Source organism: Sus scrofa, chromosome 4, assembly GCF_054392235.1.
Source record: "Sus scrofa isolate SSC_HxYL_T2T_F1_AM1 chromosome 4, Sscrofa_HxYL_maternal_Yorkshire_Landrace_v2.0, whole genome shotgun sequence".
NCBI lineage: Eukaryota > Metazoa > Chordata > Mammalia > Artiodactyla > Suidae > Sus > Sus scrofa.
The window spans coordinates 91,523,125-91,543,185 of record NC_139386.1 but is presented as its reverse complement, the minus strand read 5'-3'; the positions used below and the strand labels follow the sequence as shown (position 1 = coordinate 91,543,185).

Sequence of the window (20,061 nt, the reverse complement as noted above, 5' to 3'; positions counted from 1 at the left end):
ATTTTGCTTGGCTAATTTCTCCTCATTTTAAAAAACATGGCTCAGACATCAATCATTTCTGTGCACCCTCTGTGACAGTCTTTCTAGCCATTCCCCATGTTGGGTTGGATGGCATGATATTTGGTCCTATAATAAGTTGTTTTGTAGTTTTATATTTGTTTTTCTGACTTGCCAAGGAGACCTAAGTACTTAAGTCCAGGAATTAAAAACTAGTCTTCTTGGAAATTATTCTTGGTACCTAGCACAATGCATAACTCTGGGAAGATCTCAACATTTGTGTGTTGAATAAGTAAAGAAATTCCTAATTCACTTGTCATAAATGCCTAATCCTTTCTTAAATGTCTTATTTCTCATGATGAAAGTTGCAGAGTAAACAAGCATTTTGCAGCCTGTACTGGTAGATGTTTTTTTAAACATATCACTGATATGTTGAAAAACATTAGTATAAAATTATTAAAATTGCTTTAACAGAAATCTTCTGTGGACAAAATGCAGCAGTTAAATACTGCACACCAGGAGGCATTAATGAAATTGGAGAGACTTGAGTAAGTACATTTACAAATAAATACAATTTCAAAATGCAGAATGAATGTAAGTAGTATTTTACAACCTACAGTTTTGTCTCTTTTATCTTCTTTACTATTTAAATAGCAGAGTATTTAAGTTTACCTTTACTGGAAAAGAAAAACTAGTTTTTCTTCTTTCTCTTAGTTCATAGTGTATTCTATTACTTGTTTGTTGTTAGTGCATTAGCCAGACATGTTTAAAGCCATTAACATACTCTCCTCAAGTATATCTGGAGGTATTTATCTTATGTAAGTGACTGGATTTTCTTTCTTTCATATCAGTTAATTCTGCTAAAATTTTTATTCCTTCAACAAGGTTTTCTTTGTTTAGTTTTGACTCAAAGATCAGACAGGGAAAAGAATTATTCAAGGGTTATGATTTCTTGGCCTTACATATATTGCTTTTGGACAAAAGGGGATTTTTTTCTTAACCCTTTTAATACATTGAAATCTAAGTTTGTCTGGTTTAGGTGAGAGGTTTTTTTTTTAAGCCCTAGTATAAATTGCCTTTAGAGACAGCAGTAAGCTGAAAAGACTGGGAGTAGGAGGCAGATATTAAGTTTAAACATGGTAAATTTACTTTCAACCAAGAGAAATGACAAACTACAAGAGAATGACTATAACATATGAAGCAAAGCATTACTATCTCCAATAACAAAGCTCTTGTAATATTCCTAATGTTAAAAAAACAAACAAAAAAAAACACTGGAGTTCCAATTGTGGCACAGCAAAGAAATGAATCCAACTAAGAACCATGAGGTTGCGGGTTTGATCCCTGGCCTTGCTCAGTGGGTTAAGGACCCAGTGTTGCCGTGAGCTGTGGTGTAGGTCACAGATGCGGCTCAGATTTGGCATTGCTGTGGCTGTGGTGCAGGCTGGCAGCTGTAGCTCTGATTAGACCCCTAGCCTGGGAATCTCCATATACTGCAAGTATGGCCCTAAAAAGAAAAAAAAAAAAAAATCCTACAAACTGGGAGGAAAAAAAGATAATAAAAAATATAAGCAAAGGCTATAAACAGGAATTTAAAGAGGAAAAAGTGTAAATAGCTAATTAAAAGTGTGTGGAAAAAATCCCAAAAAACTAAAGTTGAGAACATTCACATGGCAGAGACTGGAATGTGAATTGTAAGTGCTCCGAGGAAGGATTAGTAGAGCAAAATAAATGAATGATACAGGAGAGAGGTGTGAGGAAATTAGAGCCAGAGGAGAGGTGAAAATGTCAGCACTAACATTAGGAATGGAGTTAGAAAGGGTAGGTATGTATGCAGATGAGTCCACACATAGATGTGGTGGCAGGAAGTGAAAGGATTTTTATTTTCTCTGTGTAGAAAAGGCCAGGTCATTAATTTTGAGTCACTGTCATGTGGAAGGATGAGCATTCAGGAACATGAAAGCAGATAGTTGTGTGTTTTTTTGTTTTTTTTTTTCATTTAAATTATTGAAGGGCAGAGACTTTTTTTTGGCCTTTCAAGGTTAAGAACCTGATATATGTTATTTTAATCTATCTTGCGGTGTTTAGTTCTGTTCCAGTTGAAGAGCAAGCTGAGTTCAAGCAGCTTTCAGATGATATTCAGGAGCTGCAGCAATCATTGAATCAAGAGTTTCGTCAAAAAACGGTATCTTTTTAGACACCTTAAACTTTTTTTTTCAAGTTTTTTGAATAGATGTGCTGGTGCTAACAGCACATTACTTTCAATTACTAAAGAAATAGGGTATATCACTGTGACCATTTGTGCTCCTTTTAATGGATATATTCTTCTATCTAGATCAAACGATGATTATTAATTGATGTTGTCAAAGTTACCTGCTCTCCTATTGACTAGAATTTTTTTTAAGATTTTTATTTTTAAACATGATGTTTCCAAACTGCATAAGGCACCCTGGATAGTGCAGCAAACCCTCAAGTTGCTTCAGGATGTTTTAAATTTTTAATGGAAACAATTTTCAGCATCTGTTTCTCATACACTACTTGAACTTGTAGCTCAAAGTAGTTCACAGTTTCAGTATTAACTCACATTACCTTCCTTTCAAATCCTGTGAACCTGAGGTTTTGACTTTCACTCTGATAAAAAGCAAATGCTATGTGAAAATCATGCAACAATAAATGAAAATTTTGTGAAATGATTCTTAAGATGTATGAATTTGTGTGGTGACCAATTTGTGCAGTACACACATCCAATTTAGAAGTAGTTATGGTTGTCTTGAGAATAAAATAAAAATATTATTTTTCTTTCCATTTGTATGTATTATGTTTTCAAAGGGCTATTAAGTTTGTAGGATATAAATACTCAATTATTTGGATTTAACTACTTTATAAAGGAACTGTTGGTGTTTCTTTTGGCCTTAGGGTCATCATGAACAGAGAAAGTTGGAGAATATCTGGTCTAATCCACTTAATTCTTCTCTTTTATTTTATGAAAAAGTATTGAGTGGCTAAATCTAAATTTGTTTTGAATCATTATAAAGGAGTCATTTGCTTTTTTTTTCTTAGATAGTGCTGCAAGAGGGAAATTCCCAAAAGAAGTCAGATATTTCAGAGAAAACCAAGCGTTTGGTAAGTATCTTTTCATTTAACTAGCACTTACAGTTTGAATCTTTTATGTGGAGGAGGATCTTATCTGTGTGTTATTATGTTTCTCCTTTTTTCCCTTAAAATTAAATAATTTAACTTTTTTCAATTTAAACATAATAGGTGACTATTGTTTTAAAAAATATGGAAACAAATGTCTGATGGAAGTAAAAATCACACAATCAGATATATTTCTGATCACACAATCAGATATATGTCATAGTTTACATTTCCCTTTGAAGATATACACATATATGTATAATTTTACATAAATGATACATGCTACATGTTCCAAACTTGCTTTTTTACCATACAATGTAGTATAAATTTATCACATCAATATGGATCCTCATTACTTTTATATTGCATATGGTTGTGCATTCTATGTATGAACCTTAACGTAGATCCTTTTAGTGTCCTGTTGTTAGACATTCATATTGCTTCTCATTTTTTTGCTACTGAACAATAGCATATATGTCCTACACACCTATACATGTATATGTATAATTTTGTTTGTTTCTTTTTTAGGGCCACACTCATGGCATACAGAAGTTTCCAGGCTGAGGGTCCAATCAGAGCTGCAGCTGCAGTCTGTGCCACAGCCACAGCAATGCCAGATCTGAGCTGCAGCTGTGACCTACACTGTAGCTCATGGCAAGGTTGGATCCTTAAGCCACTGAGTGGGGTCAGGGATCGAACCCACATCCTCATGGATATTGCTCGGCTTCATTACCACTGAGCCACAACGGGAACTGCTGTATGTATATATTTGTGCACCAGGCTGCTTTTTATCTTACAGTGGATTCCTACATGTAGGATTTCTGGGTTAAAGAGAATCACACTTAAATTTAGCCCGCATTGCTAGACTGACTTCTAAAAAGATCAGTTGGCATTTCTACCGATAGAATATGAAAGTATTCCTTTCTCTATGTTGTTGTCAAAATTGGATATTTTTACTTTTTTTCCCCTCCCTATATTTGCTATTCTTGTAAGAAAAAAAAAACACTTTAATTTTGATTTTTTGTTTTTTATTTTTAGTGATATAGACCACCTTATTCAGTGGTTGTTATTTCTTTGTGAATTACGTGTTTATATTCCTTATTTATTTCATTTATTTTTTAACTCCATGAATTAGAACTATTAACTCTATGTCTTTCAAATTCATAATTTTTTCCTATTAGAAGGTTTATGTTTTTATATAGTAAAATTGATAGATGTAGTCTTCTACATTTGGCTTTAATTCTACACACAGACAGGCTTATCTCATTCCTCATTTTTTTAATTCCATGTTTTCTCATTGTACTTTTACAATTTTTCTATTATTTCAATGCTTATACTTTAGAGCTATCGAAATTTACTTTGGTTTAATATATTCTTTATTTTTCTAGCACTCTTTTTGGCAGATGTTTTCATCTAAGTAGATTCGATGCTTGTTCAATTATTATTAAATTTCTGTCAGTCCCACTTAAATCTATATTAAAACAACCACTTTGTAAATTTATCAAATTTAGGCTTTTTGTAAAAAGAAGAAAAGTGATGAAAGTCAATGCTAATGTATGGAAAGTGATCGCTAATTTCATAGGGCATTAAAAGAGTAGATAATGTGGTTTGCTAAATAAAGTAATAAATATATTGTTTTAAACATTTAGCTTTGTCCTCTGAGTTAGTTGATCAAGAGTTAAGAACTTTATTTTTAGTTAAAAATAATGTAGACAAATGACACAAGCCATGCAGTAATACATTCCTGTTATATGATACTCAAATCACACACACACACATGCATATACATGTATCTATTCTTTCTATTTTTCTATTTATCTATCTTTCTATCTATATAGAGAGAAACATGAAAGTCCCTCTTCTCTCAGCCAACCTTACCTAAAGTTTACTCCTTTCCAGTTCTTTTTCCATGCCGTTACATGTGCATTATATAGGTGCATATAGTCACTTGTTGCTATTTTGTTCTGTTTTCATAGGAATGGATTTCTGTTATATGGTGATCAATAAATTTATTCTTATATTTAATTTTTCTTAGCTGTCTTTCCTTGTCAGTACATAGAATTATAGGGTATCCCAAAACAATGTAAGTATAATTTTATCCACTAATACTTAGGAAGGAAGTTTATAAGAGTATTTTTTCTTTTTACATAATTTTAGACTTGCAGAAAAATTTTAAGGGAACTCTCAGATATCCTTCACTTTAGTTCCCCCAAGCAGTTTGAAGTTCAGGAGAAGGAAATTTGTTTCAGTTCAATAACCATGTACTGAATACCTTCTCAGTGCTATTAATTTCTCTGGGTTCTGGGAGACAACTGTTTACAACCTCAAGTTGCTTAGTTAATTCAGAAACCGATTAAATACATAATTATAGTATTGCATGTGCAATAACTATACTGTTTATAGAAGGAATACAGAGGAAATAGGAGCAGGATTTTCATGAGTTAATGGAAACTCACTTGCAGCAGTGGTGTGGGGTGGTGGCAGTCATACTGCAGAGAGATCACTATAATTGTCCAGACCTACAACTGACTAGTATTACTGGATTGTAGGTTATGGACAGAAGCTGGTGGAAAATGACATTGGAAAGGAGAGTAAGAGCCATGTAATGAAATATCTTTAATGTTATTCTAAGGAGCCTGATCTTTGACCTTTAGACAAATTTGAGCAATCAAGCCCAAGAGTGATGTGGTCATAATTTAATTTTACCCTTACAACAAAGAGCATGGACCTAGTTTCTTTGTTCTTTTCCATTATTGTAGTGGCAAATCACCAGTTTTATTATTATATGTAATATATAAAAATGTTTTATCAACAGAATGAACTAAAATTGTCAGTGGTTTCTTTGAAAGAAGTACAAGAGAGTTTGAAAACAAAAATTGTGGATTCTCCAGAGAAGCTGAAGAATTATAAAGAAAAAATGAAAGATACGGTCCAGAAGCTTAAAAATTCCAGAGTGAGTTTTCTTTTTATTTTAATATTTTTCTATCTTTTTTCTTTTCAGCAACTCTTATTTATTCATGTGCTAGTTTTCTAATTTCCAGATTATCTATGCATCTCTTCCTCCTAAGCTTTTTGCCCTTGTCTTTAATTTTTAGCTCTTCTCTAAAGTTGATGTAGGGAAAAGAAGTATAATTTCAAGACATATGTTTAATTATACAACAGATTTTTGAGGCTTTGCTCTGGATGGTCAAAACAGAAATTACTCATCTTCATGAGACTTGGTTATTTTATTTTAAGGGAGAAAGATGTTAAACAATTTTATAGTCAGTTATATAATTACAGATTATAGTATATATTATGAAAAAGTATAGGGTATGCATGTGCGGGAGCAGGAAGTGTATAGGTACTCTCTGTACCTTCTGCTCAGTTTCAGTGTGTACTTAAAACTGCCCTAAAAAATAAAATCTATTTTTAAAAAGTACCAAAAAGAGAAACAAAAAATAGTGTAGGGTGCTTTGAAATAACGTCATGTGAGTAGCTTAATTTAGTATTATGGAAATCAGAGGTGGAGGTGGGAAGAAAGTGGAACTTTATGCTGAAATCTGAAAGATGAACAGAGGTTATCTTAATAAATTTATATTTGGAAGAGCATTCAAGGCAGAGGGAATAGCATATGCAAAGTCTATGAAGTAGTAAGGAGTAAGTTATATTCAAGGAGGAAAGCAGGCTGTATATAAGAAGGATAGTAGCATGAACTGATGATGGAAAAAAATCAGCAACAGGCATATTATTCAGGGTGTTGGATTTTACCTTAAAAACAAGTGCATGCCACTGTAGTTTAAAAGGGGGATACTGGAATATGATATGATTTATGTTTTAGAAGATTATGGATTACTATGGGAATTTTTTATTAAAATTATTCTTGATAATTAAGAATTATCACACAGAAATAAACAGACTAGAACAGAAATGAAAGTTCAGAAGTAGATCTGAGTATTTATAAGATCTATTTATTTAATAAATAATTCAGATTCATTTGGCTATTCATCTAGAAGACAAGCAAGTTAGGTCTATACCTTACATTATTTACAGAAATTATTTGATTAAAGATTTAACAATTTTAGAAATTTTAGAACATTTTATTACCTTGGACTGGGATAGAATTTTAAAATTAAAATTGGAAACTAGAAAACTATAGAGAAAAATAGACCTGTGGAACAGTTTTATTCTGCAAATGACAGGTAAAGGGGTTATATCTATTATATGCAAAGACAGAAAAGGGTATTTACAAATTAGTAAGAAAAAAGGCAGCTCAACAGAAAAATGAGTAATAATATGATTAAGTATTCCACTGAAGACAAAATCCAACTGATTAATAAGGGAGGAGGGGTAGGCTAGTGGAGAAAGGAAAAAAAAAAAAACCTTTGTATTATTGCAGTACTTGTGGTAAACATATGCTCATTTACTAATTTTAGAAGAAGAATTAATCTTTTTAAAAGAATTAGCTGTAGTAATAGTTATTATACAAATGAATAGGAAGATTATAATTGGTAATATAATTGCCCAGGAGTAATCAGGAGTAGTTTGAGTATTAGCAGAAATGAACTCTTTTAAAATCATCATGAATAACCTTTGGAAGGTACTTCAGTGAGTGATTTAGCAAAATTATGGCAGTTTTTCTTTGTTCAAGGATATTTGGCAATTAGGAAGCATAATTATATGTGCTTAGACACATGTCAGTAGTAGTGCTTTGTTACTGACCTAGAAATTTAATTGTTCTCTGCTCTTAAGCTTTCAGTATTAAGTACAGAAATTATTTAAGAGCAAACAAATTGACGCTACTGCAGTTTCTTAAAGGAGAGTGTCAAACTGGTTTCTGTGTTTTTTCCTTCAAAGCAAGAAGTGATGGAAAAATATGAAATCTATCGAGACTCGGTTGACTGCCTGCCTTCATGTCAGCTGGAGGTGCAGTTGTATCAAAAGAAAATACAAGACCTTGCAGATAATAGAGAAAAATTAACCACTGTCTTAAAGGAGGTTTGTATTGTGTGGAATTTTTATGTCTTTATTAGTAATAGTTTACTGTATTTCCTTGGATTTGCTTTTACTTTCTGTTGCTATTTTCCTACAGAAAAGCAGTCATTTCTACAGTATAATAGATGTGGTAATGTATGCTCATGAATAAAACACTATTCTTTTTAAACATAGCAGTAGTAGACCTATTTTAACCTTCAGATGAAATGAATAACAAATTAATTAACATAGCATATTGCCATGTACATTTCAGGGAAAAAAATCATGGAATTTTAAACTTGTTTTAACAAGTTGGAAATAATCTAAGCAGCAAGCACAAGGTCCCAATTTACTGCCTAACACTGAAGTTAGTAGGATCTATGAAGAGATTTAAAGTTTATGACACAGACCCTGCCCTGAGTGAAGATGGAGAGCAAATGCCAAAGTTTTTAAGTTTCTCAGGCTGGAGACTTGAAAATCTTTTTCACTTCTGCATCTACCTAGTCCAGACTGTCCCTGGGATCACTAACATAGCACTTGATAAAAGATTTCTTTTTTGAGGGAAGAAGGGGTTAGAAGGTAAGATGGTCTGATAGATATATTCTTTCACAACTACATACTTCCCTTATCTTCCATCAAGTGTCAGCACAAAAAAAAAAAAAAAAAAGATTGTGAGCCACTGCTTTTTAATTGTTCCCAGGGTCTTTCCTTTTCTCTTTATTCCCACTACTTTAGTTCAGACCCTTAGGCCCCCAGTTTAGCCTGTTGGCTGATTTTATTAATTTGTTCTTCTATTCCAATCCTTGCTGATGAAATGATGAGATAAAACAACCTCTCCAGGCGTCAGGTACTTTCTCAGTATCCCTGGTGCCTTTCTGTTGTCTCTTGTTCAGTCTGCATTCTTGTGCTGGGCTGTCAGTGCTTTAAACAGCTTTATCACATTTTAAAATTGTATTTTATTATAGCTCATCCTAGAAGATAGTCCTTCATTTTGTTTGTAAATCCTAATTTGTTGTATTGACTTTAAATATGTCTCTTAAAATACAGAGCCTGAACTTGGAGGATCAAATTGAAAGTGATGAGTCGGAATTGAAGAAATTGAAGACTGAAGAAAATTCCTTTAAAAGACTGATGATCGTGAAGAAGGAAAAACTTGCCACAGCACAGTTCCGGATAAATAAGAAGCATGAGGATGTCAAGCAGTACAAACGCACAGTGATTGAGTAGGACCTTATTTTTAATGTGCTAGAAAGTAGTTAGAAAAACCTAATGCATTTTTTTCCCCTAAGATTCCAGATCTCCTGTCATTTCAGAAAGTTGGATGAGTTAATTCTGCTGCTATGTCTAGATTTAGAACTGTTTTAAGTACTAGTTTTTTTGGTTTTTGTTTTTTCTGTCTTTTCCAAATATTATAATTCCAGTTCCTTTGTGTAATTCTTCAAAAGGGTTCTGGTGCTACTGCTTATCTCAGTGCACTTTTAGAGCCAATGGTCTAGAGTTGTATTAGAATGAATCAACTGGTCCATCCTATTGTCTCTCTGGTCTGTAGCATTATAGCATATTTTGAAAAAAGTCTTATTTTTTGAATTCAGGTACGAAGTGATACTTATTAAGCATTATGTCATCACTGTCCTCATCATCATTGTTGTCCGCCAGTATGTTTGGGTGTTTCTTCAGCATAGTCTTCTTCCCATCAGTTCTAAGAATGTGTTTTTAGAATAAATGCCCCAGATAAATCTATGAGGTGTCATCATTTCAGCCTCTAAAAGGTGTGTTGGATCATCTGAAGATTTCCTTTCTTCCTCCTCTTGCAGATGAAGAAAAAGGGCACAGTCTGAGCGTTTTAATTTGTTGCCACATGCCTTGCACAAAAGTGCTGATTCACATTCCCACCAATGGTACAGGAGTGAGCACAGCTGGGCAGATGTGACTTATAATCTCCATTTTAAATAATAGCTTTGTGTGAAAGAGCTCACGCAATGCCATGACCTGAGTGTAGCGCCACCCTGGGGTTCTCATCTGGCTGCTTTTATATCTTGAAAAGAGTTTTAGGTGTGTCAATCAAATACAGTTACTTTGGAATCAAAATTAGAGTTTAAGGTTCTTAAGAGGAATTATAATTTAGCCATCTCTGTTTTCCTTTAGAGACTGCAATAAAGCTCAAGAAAAAAGAGGTGCTGTTTATGAGCAAGTAACCACAATTAATCAAGAAATCCAGAAAATTAAATTTGGAATTCAGCAACTAAAAGATGCTGCTGAAAGGGAGAAACTGAAATCCCAGGTGTGTGTACATTCATAAGAAATTAATTTCAGATAATGCCACAAGTTTAAAGTATAAATTATGTCACTCTTGTTTTGAAGATTTTGTCAGTTCTCCAGAGGAGAAATTGACCCCTCAGGCAGGTCTGTTGTTTTTATGACATTTATGGCACCTTTTCCATTACCCTGGGGTAGTTTGCATGTATGTCTATCTACTTCATACTCTTTTTCTACCTGGCCTTTTTTCCTGTCAGCATCTAGAATTGTGCTTTGCAGTAAGAATAGGTGCTCCATAAAGATTCTGAATCTTTCTGATAAATGAACTTGGATAGTGATTTAGAGTAATGTCATCTTGGAGTTCCCTGGTGGCGTAGTGGTTAAAGACTTGGCATTGCCACTGCTGTGGCTCAAGTTTGACCCCTGGCCTGGGAACTTCCCATGGGCACGGCCAAAAAAATAATAATGTCATCTAAAAATTTTCTGCATTTTTTTTCCTGATAAAAGGATCTCAATAATATTTCTTACTATAAAAGTTAAATGCATTTGAGTTGCTACCTGAAACAACATAGCTTAGATCTGTCCCTATTTTGAGATTTGTAATAACTTTGTCATAATTACCTAAAATGACTTTGCTTGTTTTAAGTGCATTTATTGTTTCACAGTCTCAAGTTTAATGGGGACAGACATCTTGTCTTCTATATTTTTATCCTCCAAATATTAGTATAGTGCCAAACAAAAAGTTTACCTGTTTCTATCTTTTTTTTTCAACTGTCGGAGACCCAGAGAAGTAGTGATATTCTTGAATGAGCTTTATCGCAGCTCATTCTCTCCTAAACTTTTGAAGTTTGTCCAGTATACTTAAGAATGTCTCAAACTGCTCCACCCGGAAGTCACTAAAAATAACCCTTTGTCATGTTAAAATCCCTTGGCCTCTTTTTTTTTTCCTGCTCATTCTTCTTCACGTTACCTACCTTGATATCTTAGCTTAAACCTCTGATACCTGAAAGATATTTAAACATAATGTCACTACCTTTTGCCATCCACATTTAATTTGCAAGGATTCCTTATACTAAAAGAATCACAGTAGACAGTCCTCTCATCCTGTTCTCAGGAACCTTTATCCCCTAAAATATTAGGTTGTTAGCATGTGCACATATATACTGAGAAATTTCTCAGTCTACTTGAAAAGGAAGGAATGGGAGTTCTTATTGTGGCACAGCAGAAACAAATCCGACTAGTATCCATGAGGATGTGGGTTCGTTTCCTGGCCTTACTCAGGGGGTTGAAGGTCTGGTGTTGTTGCGAGCTGTGGTGTAGGTTGCAGATGTAGCTTGGATGCTGCATTGCTATGGTCGTGGTGTAAGCCAGCAGCTGTAGCTCCGATTTGACTCCTAGCCTGGGAACTTCCATTTGCCATGGGTGCAGCCATAGAAAGCAAAAAATAAAAATAAAAATTAAAAATTAAAAAGGAAGGAAAGAACGGAAGTAAGAAGGAGAAAGAAGAAGTGGTTGGGTTTTCTCTTCCGTGGTCTGCCCAGTACACTGTCCTCATTTTTCTGTTTGTTTGTTTGTTTTCTGCATTCAAACTACTTCTCTTTTTTCTGCCATTTCACTGGATATCTACTGAGAGTCAGCCTTTGGCCTCTTTGTCTCTAGAATGGGGTTAGAAAGACCTTAGGAGATACTTAATCCTACTTCTTAACCAAATCAAATAAGCAGATATTTATTTGTTATCACATGGTCAGATACAATTAATAAAACAGTAACTAGTGTAGGTACACATCTTTTGTGTATCAGTCATAAAAGATGGCTATGCCTGCCTTAAGTTCCTTTAGTTTTGTGCACATATGTCTCACCACTAAGTTTCTCAACCATAGCAGTCATGTATTTTTTACCTTAGTATTATATCTTGTCAGACTATGCCTAGAATGGTGCATGATACATAGTACGCTTTCCATAAATATCTGTGAAATTGGAAAGCCATTTATCATGGTGTTACTTAAAAACTAGCTGTGTATTAGAATTTAATGAGGAACTTAAAAATGAGCAAACTCCTTCCCAAATATATTGAATTAGAATCACCAGCAATGGAGTTCCTTTTGTGGCTTGGCGGTAATGAACCCGACTAGTATCCATGAGGACATGGGTTTGATCTCTGGCCCTGCTCAGTGGGTTAAGGATCCAGTGTTGCCATGCCCTGTGGTGTAGGTCACAGATGCAGCTGGGAACTGGCATTGTTGTGGCTGCAGCTCGTATTTGACTCCTAGGCTGGGAACTTCCATATGCCATGGTTGCAGGCCTAAAAAGAAAAATGAAAAAAAAAAAAAGGAATCACCAGCAATGGGGCCCATGAGCTTAAATTTTTTAACATGGTTCTTGAGAACCATTGATGTGTTTTGCCTCCTTGTCAATAGTATAGAGCTCATCACTACTTGAGGTGTTCTACTAGGACAGCTTTAGTTATTAAAGTGTTACTTCTTATTTTGAGTGTAAAAATATTTATTTCTGTACTCTAGTGAACCAGAACCTTCTCTCTAGAACAAATCGGTACCCTCTTCTACTTAATTACCCATGTATTTAAAACCTTTGAGGGTAAAGATCATGGGCTCTTTCAGCTTTCCCATCCAGGTTAATCAGCCCTAGTTTTCCAGCCATTCTTTATATAGCTTAATTTTCAAATTCATTATTGTCCTGTTTACTGTCCTCTCTACTCTGTTTCCTGCTTTTTTAATTGTTTGAAATGTAGAACCCAGTACTAAACATAGTCTTCTAAATAATGGAGTGACCAGCCCCAGAGCACAATGCTTTTGTTAATGAAGCATAATATTGGGTTGGTTTTTTAGCAACAACATCTTGCCCTTGGCTTGTATTGCACTTGTGAGCAAATTAAAGGACCTCTGTCTTTTTTATATGAAGTTCTGCCAAATTAAAATTTTTTCACCATTCTTTAAAGAACTATTTTTTTAAACTTTTGGGATTTTATTGTTATTTCTTTTAGATGTCATTTTATTTATTTTACCCTAGATTTCCAAAATATCGAGGTCAGTTTAAATCCATGTATCGTTCACATTAACTCTTTCTCATGGCTTAGTGTCACCTGCCTTTTTCTAAGAATTAAATGTTGAATAGGACTAAGCCCTTTGCTGCATTGCATTTCTTTTTTCAGAATGGCATAAAACTATTGATCAAGACTTTGGATACAGTTGTTCAACTTGCTACGTTGTTCTAACCATACCTTCATCCAGACAACATTGTGATAGCCATTTGTTCCAAAACAGTTTGGGAGAGTCTAAGTCTTATGGTGAAATCAAGATACATTTTGTCAAAGAACTCCCTTTAGCTTATTTCATAATCATCTTTCATGAAAAGGAAAGGAGAACATGTTAAGATTGCCAAATTGTTCTTTATGTATTTCTGTTGGACACTAGTGATCATCATATCCCTTTTTTCATTAAATATTCTTTTCTATAGATATTTCATCTCTCCTGGTTCCAATTAACACCTTTATTTAGATAGTTTTCAAACATTGATGTTTCCTATTCTGCCCACTTACCTCAACTCTACTCCTTACTTTAGCTGCCTGATGGGTATTCTCAGTGGATAAGATCACCACAACAAAAGAACATTTATGAAATTGCATTCAGCATCTTTCATTGTCTTTCCTCTTCCTCCCTTTCACCTTCCCCTTTTGTCCCTTTCTCTTTCCTCTCTCTTTCACTTACTTTCTTCATGTTCTCTAATGGCATCAACATTTTCAAAATATCACAAAGGATTGCAGTTTTGGATTTTCTTTAAGATAGTCCTAATATCCAGAAATCACCAAGTTAATGTTATGATTTTTTTTTTTTTCTTTTTGGGGCTGCACCTGTGGCATATGGAAGTTCCCAGGTAAGGGGGTTGAATCGAAGCTGCAGCCACTGGCCTACACCACAGGCACAGCAATACCTGATCCTTAATCCACTGAGTGAGGTCAGGGATCAAACCTGCATCCTCATGGATACTAATCAGATTCATAACCCACTGAGCCACAACAGAACTCCCAATTATAAGATTTTTAAAAAATTCTCATTGGTGATGTTCATAACAACCCTTTCTTTTTTTTTTTTTTTGTCTTTTTGCCTTTTCTAGGGCCGCTTCCGCGGCATATGGAGGTTCCCAGGCTAGGGGTCTAATCGGAGCCGTAGCCACCGGCCTACAGCAGGGCCACAGCAACGCAGGATCCCAACCGTGTCTGCAACCTTCACCACAGCTCACGGCAACGCCGGGTCCTTAACCCACTGAGCAAGGCCAGGGATTGAACCCGAAACTTCATGGTTCCTAGTCAGATTCGTTAACCACTGCGCCACAAAGGGAACTCCATAACAACCCTTTCTAATCATACTTCTATCACATAATTTTGTAGTAATCATAGATTGCAACAAAAACTTGCTTAAATTTCTCCCATAAGATTCTCCTGCATCAAATCTGCCCTGAATACCAAGCATTGCCCAATTATTATTATATAGACAGTTATTTGACAAATGGTTTATGCACCTACTAGGAGCCAGCATTTGTTTGTTTGCTTATCTTTTGGTGCTGCTATGGCATGTGGAAGTTCCCCAGCCAGGGATCAAACTCACGCCACAGCAGTGACCCAAATTCGCTACAGTGACAACCTATCCTTACCCTGCTGCACCACAGGAGAACTCCTACATGCCACCTTTATATTTGACTCAGGGAATAAGTGTGAACAAGGAAGGCATGACCCCTGCCTTCTAGGATTTTTAAAGTTTTATATCTAAGTTAATTATTTTCATTGTTTAAGGTTTAATGGAAAATGTATTCTTCATATAGCTTTCCTTAGCTCCTTTTCAGATATCTCAAATAATATGGCATTTTTAATCTATTGATTTGTGCTGTCCACGAGGGTAGCTACTAGCAGCATGTGGCTATTTACATTTATATTTAAATTAGTTAAAATGAAATAAAATTTAAAATGTAGTTCTGTGTTTATACTAGTTATATTTCAAGTAACCAGTCTGGTCTAGATTGTATGTTTCTTTACGGTAGGAAGCTTAATTGCATGTTCTGTTACACTGAACTGTTTTTGGTGCTACTTGTAGAAGTGATTCAATAATATAATGGTTGATGAATTAATACATATTTGGTGGATAAATGGCTACACTGGCCATAAAACTCCATGGATATCATGTAATCCTAAATTTTTCTGATTTGAAAAGTGAGATTATTACCTAGTCCAATGCTGTCCAATAGAACTTATTGCTGGGAATGTTCTGTAGTGCTCAGTATGGTAGTTGTTAGGTCCATGTAGCTGAGAGCTTGAAGTGTGACTAGTACAGCTGAGGGACAAAGAGCTGTTTAAATGTAAATTTAAGTAATCACATGTCCCTAGTGGTTGTCATATTAGATACCGTAGAGCTAGAGTTAGAGTTTAAAAACATTTAATGTCAGTGGAAACCATCACAGTAAGACTTACTTATCATGTGAATTAACATGATCAAGTTACACTTGGATACAGAATTTAATTGGAAACTAAATATGTAGCTTTTGTGAGGGCTGTGATCTATTGCTATTAACATCCTGTGAGAGTTGGCTTAGAACTTCAGATGTTTGTTTGCTTCTGTGAATATGCCATTGGAATTGGGCTTTCATGTTTCATTCATTTATTGTGGCTCTACCCGCAGGATTTGGTTCTTCCTTGAGAATATAGTTGTTCTCAGGAGAAAATTGTTCCTCCAAGTGTGTCGATATAGTTGGTTCAGATATTTACAGATTGTATATCTTTATTTAGCCACACTTTGTTTTAAGAGTTTCTCATGAGTAATCTCTACCAAATTTATTCCACTTTCTTTTTAGTATGAATGCTTACTTCTGTAGAACTAGGGATTTAAATTGATCTGTAGCTGCTGAATGTGCTGATTTTTTTTTTAAATGGATTTTATGTAAGTTAGCAACTAATTCACCTTATTTAAGAAATAAAGGTATCAAAACCTTTTGATTTATTTTCCTAATGATTCATATTCTGTCATAGTTGTAGTAATTTGATGCCTGATTAGATTTTGGGAATCTAAATACACCCTTCTATTTTTATATTAGGATTTTAAAATGATCTATGTTTAGATTTTGGGAAAGTGTTTAGCTTTAAGCATCTATTTGTATTCATTTAATATAAAGCAATAGTTCACAAACTTGCTTAGGTGGCAGTCTCTGGAAATAGTGTTCTGTTTTGGAACATTTTGAATTTATACTATGTTAAATTATATTCTATATAATTATTTCAAAATCAGATAGTATCTATATTAGAATTTAAACTAAGATAAGTAGTAGCCAAACTATAGGTTTAAGAAAAATTTAATGGGAGCAACACTTTAAATTGAGAGCATTTATACCTATTATACCAATAAATTGCTTTTTCCTTCCATTGGAAAAGGCCTGCTGTTTTATTTCAGTGATGAAACGCTGCTTATAGTCTCTTAAAATATTTCTTTTTTTTGTATCAACGTTTGAAAATTGTTTTAAGAAAAATGAATAATAAGCGGATCAAAATTGCACTTGATAAGAGTGATATAGAGAAAATATATGCATAACTAATTGGTTTATTTACTATTTTATTCAGTCTATAAAAATTATTCTATAATTTTTTTCTTAATTCTTAATAACACGTCCATGTAGGTTTATATGAAATCTCATTATTGCTTTTAGTAAAACTGCCTGAGTAGTTTATTAAAACAACTCTAAAAGGTGTTAGTATGTTTTTTAGTCCTATAGATTACTTATTAAATCTGTTTACATTATCATTTAGATGATGATCAGGATCAAATGTAGAGGTTATAGCTGTTTATAGTAATCTAGGTATTTGCCTACTAAACAAGAAAATCTCCAAAGTAAAAACATGTTCTTAATGTCTTAGATTCCAAATCATTGTTTATGTTTTTGCTTCGTTCTTTCTTATAGCTGACTTTCTGATACATCTTTACAGCTTAATAAGAGTAGGCATGTGTGTATGTGTGTATGCATAAGACAGTTTAGGCTTTAAAATGTTGTTAATAAATGTGAATGGGACTGTTGGAATGAATTCTTGTAACTCATTTTTAGTTTAGGTTGTTGCATGGAATAATTCTTATTCTATTTCATTTTCTACTTAGGAAATATTTCTCAGCTTGAAAGCTGCTTTGGAGAAATACCACGAAGGCATTGAAAAGGCAACAGAGGACTGTCATGCTAACATAGAAGAGAAAACAGCTGAACTGAAGAGGAAGATGTTCAAAATGTCAACCTGATTAGCAAAGTTACAAAACCTTTTTGTAAATAACCTGCCAATTTTAAATTTTATATTTTGAAAGGGAATAGTTAAGTTGAAGTTAATAGAAGTATCAAAAGTACCAAATAATGTTGGTTCAGTGAGTTTTTTTTTTTAATATACTCTCATAGGTTATTATTTTGGAAGATAATGCATTTATTGTAGACTTTTACGAACTTAAAATTAAAGCAACTTGTGCTCATGTCTCTGCTTCTTGTTGAAAGTAGTGGTTGGCGTAAGTCAGAAATAATTACATTTGAAATATGTAATTTTTTGTTATTGTCATGGCTGTTGTTGCTTTGTTGACATTCAGAGGAACTGTATTATTGAACCGTCACTTTGCTAAGCACTGTGGTTGGAATCTCATTTGATCTTCACTTAAGCAACACTAGGTAGACATTTTTATAGCTACTTTATAGGCAAGGTAACTAAGAAGGTCCTAAAAGTTTAAACAGCTAAGCCACAATTCGAATCGTGCCCTGTACGATACTGAAACTGGAATGTTTCTACTATACCATGCTTTCTAATGTAATTATTTGAAATGGAGAGTGTAGTGTGAGTGTGGTTATCTAATTCTTCATTGATACCATGGCATTATTATAAGGAAAATAAGTTAAAATGTGCTAACTACTTAGAACAATGGCATGGTAGACAATACATACTAAGTATGGACATTTAACATTCCAGGTACTTCTCTTTTTGTCAGAAATATTAACTACTACTGTAGGTAGAGACCAGGCTTTCAGTGAGAGGAAAAGTCCGGAAGTGTGAAGAGCGGGAAGATCTAGGTATCCAGGGAGGAATAGTTGGAGCTCAAAATTGAGCTATTACCCTGTCGCTTCCTTGCATTTTAAAAAATAGAATTTTAATCCATAGAAAGGTCTGTTTATGAGACTTAACTAATAGATATAAACATGACCATGTCTCTCTCATTTTATATTTAAAATTTTAACTCCCTGGACCTTTCTCCACCTTTAGCTTCTGCTCTTTTCACAACCAAATTTCTAGAAAACCTAATCTATACACGTGACTCTACTTCATCCTCTGCCCATTTGGCATTGTTACTTCTATCCATACTAATTCACTAAACTTTCTTTTTCTTTTTTTTTTTAAACCTTTATTTTATTTTATTTTATTTCTATTTTCCCACTGTACAGCAAGGGGGTCAGGTTATCCTTACACGTGTACATTACAATTACATTTTTTTTCCCCACCCTTTGTTCTGTTGCAACATGAGTATCCAGACAAAGTTCTCAATGCTACTCAGCAGGATCTCCTTGTAAATCTATTCTAAGTTGTGTCTGATAAGCCCAAGCTCCCAATCCCTCCCACTCCCTACCGCTCCCATCAGGCAGCCACAAGTCTTTTCTCCAAGTCCATGATTTTCTTTTCTGAGGAGATGTTCATTTGTGCTGGATATTAGATTCCAGTTATAAGTGATATCATATGGTATTTGTCTTTGTCTTTCTGACTCATTTCACTCAGTATGAGATTCTCTAGTTCCGTCCATGTTGCTGAAAATGGCATTATGTCCTTCTTTTTTATGGCTGAGTAGTATTCCACTAAACTTTCTAAGATCACATTACTAGTTATCAAAATTCTCTAGATGCCTTTTAATTTTTATCTTTCTTATATTCTCCTGTTCAATATTTTTTCCCTTTGTCTCCATAACACCCCTCTCTTGGTTGTCTTAATTCTCTGCTTAGTCCTTTTAAATGTCTTCCCATGAGGGTCTTATTATCTCTTCTTCTCTGAAGTATTTGTGTTCTCTAGGCTACTGCCCTGTCCCTCCTCCCTTTCTCAGCCTCTGTACCCCTCCTTGAAAACTTTTATCTGTACCTCTCACTTCAGTCACAGGTCAAACACCCCTGCAGTTTATAGTACATTGTATACATTTAGTTACATTTGTCCTATTTTTCTTTTATTTCAGATTTGAGTATCCAATAGCCAGTAGAGTTAACCTGTGAATAACACTGCTTTGGACTGCAAGGGTCCACTTACACATGGATTTGTTTCAATACTACTACACGATCCATAGTTGGTTTAATCTGTGGATGCAAAGCCACAGATACAGAGTTCCAACTATGGCACTTCAAAAACCCAGAGCAGGTCTGGGAACAAATGCCCTGAAGACACCAAAGGATGATTGTAGGTGTTCTTGACCTTTTTCTGCATTCTGGTGAAGCCTAGCAGACCTTTTCAGAATAGTGTTCTTTGTGCATGAAATATAATAGAGGATTGCAAAATACAGGATCAGATGCAAATAAAGTTATCAAAATACTTTAAAAATGTGTTATGGAAAAAGAACTTACTAAATTTCCCTCTTATGTCAGTACATCTCACTCCCCTATATCCATTTATTTGGCAAGAACTACGGATTGATATACCTGAGTCTCCCTTCTTGCCCATCTTTG

The 20,061-nt window shown here is 34.3% G+C and overlaps 1 protein-coding gene across 4 annotated transcripts in view; it reads left to right on the top strand.

The window, feature by feature from the left end:
• NUF2 (NUF2 component of NDC80 kinetochore complex) overlaps positions 1-17,849 on the top strand; it is a 31,249-nt gene extending 13,400 nt beyond the window's left edge. For 3 of the 4 annotated variants that reach the window (XM_005655379.4, XM_085021235.1, XM_005655380.4), the window contains 8 exons: positions 472-545; positions 2,086-2,182; positions 3,058-3,120; positions 5,951-6,088; positions 7,972-8,112; positions 9,136-9,311; positions 10,234-10,369; positions 17,493-17,849. In XM_005655379.4, coding sequence (XP_005655436.2) covers positions 472-545; positions 2,086-2,182; positions 3,058-3,120; positions 5,951-6,088; positions 7,972-8,112; positions 9,136-9,311; positions 10,234-10,369; positions 17,493-17,627 — 960 coding nt within the window. In that variant the 3' untranslated portion in view covers positions 17,628-17,849. Of the gene's footprint in view, positions 1-471; positions 546-2,085; positions 2,183-3,057; positions 3,121-5,950; positions 6,089-7,971; positions 8,113-9,135; positions 10,141-10,233; positions 10,370-17,492 lie in introns of all 4 variants that reach the window. The other variant, XR_014843117.1, reaches the window with a different exon arrangement.
• Positions 17,850-20,061: the final 2,212 nt, after the last annotated feature.